We start from the raw sequence: 9,535 nt of genomic DNA on the forward strand, positions 1-9,535 counted from the left end.
TGGCCTTGTGCCCTCTGAGTCTCGGCATTATTTGGAACCACGCACGTTTGGCTGTGTCTGATTTTATCACGTGCTATTACATTCTACAAAGAAATTGTCGAATTAGTCTCAACAAGAGTGAAATGAAGAAGAAGAAAGGTCAGCAAGCGATGTGTAAATGATTATTTAAAATCAAACACTTCTAGCTAATACTTTATAGTGTAGTTCTGACTGAGGATATTCCAAATGCTGAATGTAAAACGTTGTGCACGTTTGTCTCCGATGCAACGTACAGACAAGTACTAATTGATGTCTTCTGAAATACTTGTCTACTGTGATTAGGGTAGTTTTTGTCGCAGCGATGTAATTAAGGTGGAGACAAGGTTTGGCCATGAACCCGCGTAACCTTTGCCTTGTGCGCAAACAGTAATTAGTGCAGTGAACTGCTGGAACAGTTCAATGGGCAGCATCACGTAAACATATAGCATGCGCGGTCTGGCAAGGTATAAGAGTGAGTGATGCTGGAAACAAAGCCGGTGGTTTCAGCGGTTCGCTTACATGCAAATTATGGGCTCGGGTTTCAGTCAAACCTTGTCGATTGTTTCAAAAATGCTTGAAAGCTCAGTTGCCGAAGTAATACTATGACAATAATGGAAGTTTCTGGAAGGTTGCGCATTTATTTGATTGAATTGCGGCGATAATATTGTGTGCTGTCGCAATATCAATGCCAGACATGCTCAAATTGTGAGCATTTGTCGTGAAGCCGGAGGCTTACACAGGAATTCACTGATCCTATTAGATTACGTGTTGTTGTTATGTTATCACAAGGGTTACTTTCAAGTCAAGTTGGCAAATTAACCAGTAAATGCTCTTGCACGTCAATGCTCTTGCCTCAAATATAGACTACTTATATTTAAAACTCTAAATGCTGTTTGCCAGTAACAAGTTCTACGTTTTCACTATCCCGTTCTTATAGACGTCGTTAGTTTTGCTTATTCAAGTACCTTGACATTAAAGGGCTTTAACAGCAAAAATCCAATTCTAAATTAATATTGCTACAGTTCTGTAACCTATACAGTAAGCTCAGAATTTACCGACAAAACTAGTTTTAAAGCTGTGTCAGTGTAGGGAAATTATAAGGAAATCATCATTATCGTCTCGGAAACAACAGCTTATTCCCTTTATTGTTTATCTTGTGCGTTTGAAACCTCTTTTATTGTTTTAGTTGCTATATAGTTTGCGATAATTGTATGTTCGAAACACAATGAAGAAATCGAATAGAAAGTAAATAATGTTGCAAGATGGGTTATCAATGTTCTCGAAACTATGATTTTGCCGCCGAAAATACCAGTGCGTAAATGCTGCAGGCTTGTGGCACCTTCAATTGTGATTGTAATCACAGGATTGTGGTATTTTTCTATCTTGTACCTGAAGTTTCAGGCGACAGCTTTAACTTTTCAACTGGAGAACATCGCATTGCAGGTTAGTCGAAGCTTCACATTCAATGCTCGAACATTGCAAGTCAACTTGGCTGTAAATCGAATTGGAAAATTACATTCTGCGTGCTTTATCACGACCTACATTAACTTGGTTATCTGAACCGTGTTTCGAAGTTTACTTGGTACCAAATCATACAAAAGCGCACAGAATGTTCATAACAGTTGATATCAGGTATTATTGTGTGTCTATAGCGGGAGATAGCAGCATCAGTAAATACCCAAATCCACATGTGATTTTACGTCACTTCGTGTTCTAAACTTTTATCTCAGTCTTACAGAGGGGCAGTGGACATACGACCCTACTAATAAACCCTGTTTTGGAACCGAAAAATAATTCCACATTTTTCTTGTTTGTTTTTGAGCAGTCGAAATCCACCAGAAGCGAATCTTCGTTCTTAACAAGGCGGTTAAGCGACGTTTCTCAATCGTGGAGCGACAGCCGGATTTTACTGAGGGACGTTTTAAATCGAGTTTCTAAGGAACGCAAACTGATCATTTGGGGCATTGAAGAAGATGAAGAAGACGGCGATGAGGTTTAAGACACGATAACACACACAATATATAGAGAAAATAATATTTTTATTGAGTTGTGCATATATCACATGTTGCGTAATTTTGTAATCGATATATTCCTGCTCTTTCGGCAAAACTGGGAAAGATAGTATTTAAACCCACGTTTCAAATAAATCAGTATTTCGATTATAACTTAAAGAATCTTTTCACTATGCGCAAAATTGGCTTTTTGTATGCTACATAAAACGGGCGACGACGTACTGAAGATAATTATCTTAAGCTGTATCTACTTAGATTTTGAACGAAAGTTTCGCAAAAAAACTGTGCGGGACAAAGCTAACATTTTTTGCTAACTTGTATATTAAAAAGGGTCATTACACGTACCATGTTTCATAAAATAAATTTCAACGCTAATACGATGACTGTGCCACGCAGAACAATTTGATTGAACTTCTTGCCGATCTTTATGACGTAACAATTGACCCCTCAGACGTGGATGCAGTGAAACGCGTCGGAGTTTACCGAGGTCACGTACCAAGGCCGCTTTTAATTTACGTCACAAACAGCCACGTTAAAGTAAGTGTGATGGTTTTACTCGCAGAAAACGTGTATGTGACAATATCATTTTGTAGGACGTGATGTTGGGGGCAATCGCAAATAAAAAAGAGCACCCTTTAGATGCACATGATTGGCCAATTCAACGACTGGAAAGATTCGATGAATCTCAGCAGGCTTGTTCAATGCACATAAAGGTTGTTGTCTATGCTTTCGTGCAGCAGTATAATCAGCAGTAATTTTGTGGTCGGTTGTTGAACAAAAACTACTGGAATTCAATAGTCTGTTCTTCTGGCACATTAAAAACGTAACTTTATTCACCAACGTTTCGCCTGTTATACAACAAGGCTTCCTCAGGGTAATGATACAGCACACAACCCACACCAGGGTAATAGTACACCACACAACCAACACCAAGAAAACGCACCAACACGAAAAAATACTAATGGTTTTGAATGCGCATGAATTTGCTCTCATTTTTACCACCATTATGACCAACTTTTGCTAAACTCATTTACAACTGGTAGAAGTTAATTATTTAAAAACATAAAAACAAAAACCAGTTTAATTGATTTACTAAATTTACATCTCGATATAATTTACAATCATTATAACTTTTTTTAGAGTGTGGGTAAATTTCAACTGTTACGTCACACAGAAGAAAAAGTTGGAGCCATCCTTACTGACGCATTATCGCCGAACGAAGACGACAAGCCGAATAACAGGTCAAATTACATATAAAGCGACACTCCAAGTGCATTTGGTTGTGAATTTGAAGTAATTTTCCGCGTAACCTTAAACAAATAAACACATGTTGAAAATTTCAAGCGGAGTGCATAAAACGTCATGGCGGGAAGGTAGTTGACCATTTATCGGAGCAGTTATTTTAAACACGTCACAGGCTCCTCTTCATACATAACATAGAACGCCTGCGTTATAGTTATCATACTACATTTTATTACATTCACCTTTTCCACAGGACGAAAGAGCGGTTTTGGATTGCGCACAAGCCCTACGGCAATCGCATACTTCTGGAATACGATAGGTCTGTTTATTGTAAAGGAATGTAGAGATACAAAATATTTACAACCTTAGTTTTTAATATTCAGTTGAAACAAATGAATGAATTAAATTACATATGTGTTGTCCATTCATTTTGTCTTTATAGCTTAGTTATGTCTATAGACATGTGGTGGATATGCTTTAATTTTTCTTTACCTGAAAAAAAATAATTTATATTAACATTGGAGACAATAACATGTGGTACAAATAGATGCAGACAGGGCCACTGCTTCAACCAATTGAGGTTCCATCCGTGTAGCTGATGTCTTCGTCTGCCTATTTAGCTGACAATAACAATCAAGTTATATACACTGAGACATATTGGGTCGAAACTGTGGCCCCGTCTGCAGCTCACATAAAAATACATTGTTTATTGGGTTTTAGATATTAGATACCCGGGATACCCAGGGTACCGCTAAACTAAAAATAACTCTCTAATTTTCATTTTACCAGAGCAACATATTTTCTTAACACTTCGCAACCGATTGCAAATTACACCCTTCCCTACCCATGGGGTGGTACGAGTCACGTGGTTTTGGGCGGTTACTTCTTCTACGTCAGAGCCAAGTCCAACTTCATCGTCAAGTGAGTGGGATGCAAATTTCAGTGCTTTCTCTGTTTAAGTTCACGACTCTCAAACACAAATAAAGGTTAAGACCAAACCAAATAACATTCACAACTTTTTGTTTTAATATAGAGCGATATTTAAATTCCAACCTTCAGAAATAAAATAGAGTAATTATTAAAATTGAAGAACACCTTGACAGTTTATTGATTTTACTATATATGTACAAAGCCTAATTTAAACACTTTTTGCTTTAACTGGGTTTGTGGGGTTATTTTTTACCTAGATATGACCTTGAGAATCGACGAATGGTGAGATATCGCCAAATCAAGGGTGCCAAGTACACGGAGAAAGATAAAAACGATGCGAATTGTGCTTTCAGCCACATAAAATACTCAGACATCAGTCTTCACGTAAGTAGAAGGCACTTTTCGAATTTCATTAAATATATTGCCCCAATCGGTGTCGTTCGAACAAGAAGCATTTCTTGTGCTATTCTTGCTGCCTGGCATAGTAATTGATGAGAATTGTTACCACGTTATCGTTACTACATAATCCTGAGAAAGCCGGATGGTGGACGAAACGTTGGTTACAATGAACATTTGCCAGAAATGAGCATTTCGCAAAATTAGTTTGCAAACAAGTTTCATATTTTGTTGTTTTTACCCCTAAAACGAAGAACCTTGTAATGTAATTTGGAAATACTCGTTACTTGACATGGTCGGACATTACGAACAGATTGATGAGTTTGGTTTATGGGCGACGTACTGCACGAGCAAAGGAGATATGAAACTATCTCTGCTGGACCCCGATTCGTTGAAAATTGTGAAGCAGTACGACACCGGGTGGCGGAAAAGCTGGTTCGAGGCAATTTTCGTTGCGTGTGGCGTGGCTTACGCCGTTAGGAGGTTCGTTTTTTAGATGTTTAAATTATTTTTTTATAACAGCAACGATTTTTTATTTATACCGCTAAGAAAATGGAATGCCTAGTGATTATTATTCAGTTGTAATCAGAAGAGTTAAACAACACATAAACTGACTGCCGATGAAGACATAGAATATATTAACCAACTACATTTGTTTTGAGTTAGATTCCAAACGGCCCCATTTCTTCAAATAAAATACACCTACAATACCATCCGCGAGGAATCTAGTCATCCGCTTGACGATGTGACTGTGGACTTACATGGGAAAAACCAAGGCCAGATTATGCATCTCAACTATGATCGCATTGAAAAACGGCTCACTGTGTGGACCAGCTTTGGTGCAATAGGATGGTTAAACGTTGAATTTAAATATGCATCGGTACCTAAGTAGCTGTCATCATCATTTTGTGGGGTAATTTTGTTTGAGTTAGCTTTGAGTATTTTTTAATATTTGATACATTTCAGATGTTAGGCAAAAATAAATGTTTTAGTCGTTGTTGATGTTATTTTTTCTATGCATGCCAGTGTAGTTTTCGCGTATATTCCATGTGTAGTTCTATATCACAGTATTTTTGTATCTTTGTTTTGTATTTGCTCTCTGTAAACACAAATCTTGTTTATTTATTAATGCAAGTCATGTTTACGGTTTTCGTTGATCTTGTGGTAAAAAATGTAAAACAAACAATTCGTGGATTTTTTTGAAATAGGTCTATTCAGTTTATTGTTTGAAGATCGCAATTTCCCAACAAAAACACAAACGATCGGTAAGAAGACCATCCGGAGGATATTAAATTTTCCAATTGGACGATCACCAACTTGATAAAAACACTGATAAAGTTTAACGCCAAAATTTTTTCTGACAAACTTTAAAAAAGGTCCGTAATTGCAAAATTTTTAAATAAGAATTTAACACAGACATCCAGTCGTGTTTTCACATCATTTAATTCTGCATTACAACAACACCGCAAACAACTAAAATAAACACTATTTTTAATCAACCTAACATGGCATTATCAAATTTCCAGACTGGTATCGATGGTGAATGTACGAGCAGCATTGTAAACAGCCAAAATAAGCAAAAACGCAATAAACTGCACACAGCTCGACAGCGCCATGTAGCGGAGGTGATCTAGCGTGGTCGGAATGCCGATGGAGGGCAGTGGTTCTACTACAAGGTCGAATGTGACACGGTAAGTGCGATCGTCGACACAAGAGACTCTGCGTCAAATTATAAAACTCTGTTGATAAACCACATCTATTGGTATAGACTTTATCAATCACTTCAAAAAATGCAAATGTTATCGTATACTGAGTAAGAAACTGATGCCTACTATACATAGGCGGATTATTTCTAAACTTACAAATCAACTTACGTTAGTAAGAGGCCTAAGGTTTTATCAGTAGATGCCTATTGTTCAAAAGGGTTACAACAACCCAGTCTAATATACTTTGGTTTAATGTTCATGTTTCAACATTTTTTGCAGTAAATTATTCTTTTGATTAGTACACGTAACATGACCAATTACAATGACTAACAAATGCCAAACCTACAGTTTTGTATTGGTATAAGTCGGGTAACGTATCTCTACTTCGTTTTTCTTTTAGTTTCAAACACCAAGACGTTTTAAGCTAAATTCTCTTGATTGACACTCTTTTGTAAAAGACTGACTTTTGTAATGTGAAAAGTACACTAGTTTTCGCGATTTTCCCTCGCTTCGTCAGGTGTAAACGAACACAATGCGATACAAAAAAAAACAAGCGCAAGGCGGTCGAAGAAAAAAGGCTTGTACACATATATAGACTGATACGGCACGTTTAATAATTTTAAGACGTTTTAGTATCAAGGCAAATTTCGCCTGTCTTCGATGAAGTAAACCTTAAATCTGTACCTTATTGTGCCTCCATTTGGCTTTTGCACGTTGTTTAAAAGCAAGGTGTTATCTTTGTCGACGTACATCGCCCTGCTTTTCGCGTAACCAAAACTGTAATCATTTCTCTTCAAGGTCGTTAAGCTTCGCTCCCATCTGACGGTCGACCGCACGGTGGCGCCAGGGCGACAAGAAAGCCTGACGTTGGCGTAATTGGTCAAGTCAATTCGCTTTTCACTCAGCTTCACTGGCTCTGTAAACCACAAAGAAATACGATTGGAAGATGCAATGATTTCTTTTACAAAATTACGTATACGTGGTGGTCACTTTGCAATCGTTCTTAGTCGCAAAAGTCAAACATCTGAACGTTTATGCCCGTAGGCCCAATTGGCGAACGATATCCGGCGCAAACAAGAACGATACGTCACATAAAGACCACTTCTGTACAGGTTTTTACATCAAGGACAGGATTTTGTTTTGAATAAATATAGAGGAAGGTTGTTAAATCACCAGTAATGGTTAAGAGCTCTGCTAAATTTGGAAAATAAAATAATGATGAATTGGCATGACATGCTTACCTATTGGTTCAATGCAATGGTCATAGCACATGTCCACCAATATTTCCTCTGGTCTGTTTTTTGCTGCAGGCCGAAGGAAAATGGGGACATCCTTTGACTTGCAGTGCTCCTCGCCGTCCAAAGTTCTCACTCGGCAGAACCCGAACCTATTTCACATTATGGTTTTGGTTCATAAAAATCACTGTTAAACTTTAGAAAAGTTTACCTTCTTCGTTCTCCGTTTCCCTGACAACCGTCGCATTTGGTCCAATCGCTCCAATGCATGAACACTTTAAACTCATTCATCACCTGTGGCAAAAGATGAGTTACTTTGTGTTTTCTAAGTTGCTATACTTGAGTGTACGGTTGCATTAGTAACATGTATTCCACTATTTTACCCCAAGATGCAATTTAGAGGAACTGCTAATACATTCCAAGAATTGCCGCAACGTTACAAGAATGGAGATAAAATCTGCTTTTTTTTCACGTTTTAAGATTACGGGTAAAAGGTTTTGGAACATACTGTGTCATCGTATGGAGACTGTCCTCTCGCCGTAAGAATGTATTTCATCTTTCCAGGGTCGTGAACATCAACCTTCCTAGTTCCAAATATTCTTCCATCGGTTACACAATCGTATCGCCCTTCACGCAAAGAAAAAATTCATGATAATAGAAATCATAGGATTGTTTGTTTGTACATTTTTAGCGCGATTTCTAAAATGGGTGCTGGATGTGTAGAATCAATATATATTACCCATGTATTGTGTTTGTGCAATAGGCCCACTTAAAGGTAAAGGATTTTGTCCATGATTTGATTGTGTTTTTGTAGTTGCTTTAGTAAACAATTTGACTTATTCCTCGGTGACTCAAACATGACAAAAAGCAACTCTAATTGTAGATTAATGTACGCATGACATCCTAACCTAATTCTGCTGGGGGTTCAAGCGCAAACTTTTGCGATAACCTGGCGCAAAACTACATAGAGTACCTGAATCAGATACCAGAGTCGATGCAATTTGTAACTTTAGTAAACTGTTGATGTTGACGACTTCCACACGATTATCGGTTTCATCGTTAGGTCGATAAACTTGCAATCTTGAGTCATGGTAACTGTTAATAAACAGAAAAAATACCATTCCACGCCTTGCAAGTAAACTAAATGAGCTGGCGAGATTAAATCAGCAGGCTAACATTTGCAAACTGAGACTGCACCTGTAATTAATCATCAAACTGCAGTTGACTGCAGGGCGTTGTGGTGAAAACGGCAAACGGTGGAAGGTCGCGTGTAACTTAATTATAAATCTTACAGCAGACGGTGCTCGTGGAAATTTACACAAACAAAAAAGAGTTACCTGTAGAAGTTCCAGTACGAGTGTTCCGTTGTCGTTATTTCGCAGGTAACTGTCAATGGTTCTTGTACAAAGATATCGAGCAAAGTAGAATTTACGTCTGCCGGGACCTCCTCGCCGAAAAAGAACGAACAAGTTACATGCAAATTTACACCAAACAGCAGTAAAAACGCAACGTTGGCCATTTTGCAACTGTAACTCGTATCTTTTCATCAGACCATTGTCACAATCGTTGATAATGATGTCACAATGCTATTGTTGCCTTGGCATTGTAAAAATAACTTGAAATATGGAAAACCAGTTGCAAAATGTTGCTGATTTGTGTAATGTGGGTTGCTTTTTAGGTATAGCTTTACTGGTTAGTAATGAAGTATAGAATAGGTGTTATAATATTGTGCTGGAGAATAGGATTGTAATGCATGGAGTGTTAAACACTGGAATTGGATTATTTTGTCTAACAAATACTGGAAATGGGATGTTTTCAAATCATCTTATTCGGTTGGACAGAAGATACCGATGATTCAAGCTGCCTTATGGTTAGTGTGTTGTATTACTACATAACCTAAAATATGTGATTGTGTGAAAGGTCAGCAGGTGCATAAATCAAATATCAGGGGTGGCCAACCTATGACGTATGCGCCAACAGTGGTGCATTTCACGAT

General features: G+C 37.8%; 2 protein-coding genes across 2 annotated transcripts; one reads left to right on the top strand and one right to left on the bottom strand.

Annotated features, from left to right (window-relative positions):
* Positions 1-1,211: 1,211 nt before the first annotated feature.
* LOC145903481 (noelin-like) lies at positions 1,212-5,756 on the top strand. The gene is made up of 10 exons (XM_082991561.1): positions 1,212-1,461; positions 1,844-2,011; positions 2,427-2,567; positions 2,624-2,743; positions 3,171-3,271; positions 3,526-3,591; positions 4,062-4,193; positions 4,460-4,586; positions 4,912-5,081; positions 5,265-5,756. The coding sequence occupies exons 1-10, from the start codon at positions 1,306-1,308 to the stop codon at positions 5,488-5,490; spliced, it is 1,407 nt and encodes a 468-aa protein (XP_082847687.1). The 5' UTR covers positions 1,212-1,305; the 3' UTR covers positions 5,491-5,756.
* Positions 5,757-6,112: 356 nt separating this feature from the next.
* LOC145903056 (Ig-like V-type domain-containing protein FAM187A) lies at positions 6,113-9,058 on the bottom strand. Its single transcript, XM_082991144.1, has 7 exons — positions 8,877-9,058; positions 8,513-8,634; positions 8,048-8,166; positions 7,751-7,833; positions 7,546-7,691; positions 6,989-7,220; positions 6,113-6,317 (listed from the first exon to the last, which is right to left on the bottom strand). The coding sequence occupies exons 1-7, from the start codon at positions 9,056-9,058 to the stop codon at positions 6,113-6,115; spliced, it is 1,089 nt and encodes a 362-aa protein (XP_082847270.1).
* Between the last annotated feature and the right edge of the window lie 477 nt (positions 9,059-9,535).

The sequence above is a fragment of the Ascidia mentula genome, chromosome 5, assembly GCF_947561715.1.
Source record: "Ascidia mentula chromosome 5, kaAscMent1.1, whole genome shotgun sequence".
Taxonomy (NCBI): domain Eukaryota; kingdom Metazoa; phylum Chordata; class Ascidiacea; order Phlebobranchia; family Ascidiidae; genus Ascidia; species Ascidia mentula.

Coding starts and splice junctions, on each gene's coding strand:
- LOC145903481 (XM_082991561.1), top strand. CDS start 1,306: ATGATTTTGCCGCCGAAAATACCAGTGCGTAAATGCTGCAGGCTTGTG. Junction 2,568..2,623: donor TCACAAACAGCCACGTTAAA/GTAAGTGTGATG, acceptor ATCATTTTGTAG/GACGTGATGTTGGGGGCAAT. Junction 5,082..5,264: donor GTGGCTTACGCCGTTAGGAG/GTTCGTTTTTTA, acceptor GTTTTGAGTTAG/ATTCCAAACGGCCCCATTTC.
- LOC145903056 (XM_082991144.1), bottom strand. CDS start 9,058: ATGGCCAACGTTGCGTTTTTACTGCTGTTTGGTGTAAATTTGCATGTA. Junction 7,692..7,750: donor GGAAACGGAGAACGAAGAAG/GTAAACTTTTCT, acceptor AATGTGAAATAG/GTTCGGGTTCTGCCGAGTGA. Junction 6,318..6,988: donor CCAAATGGAGGCACAATAAG/GTACAGATTTAA, acceptor AATTTGACGCAG/AGTCTCTTGTGTCGACGATC.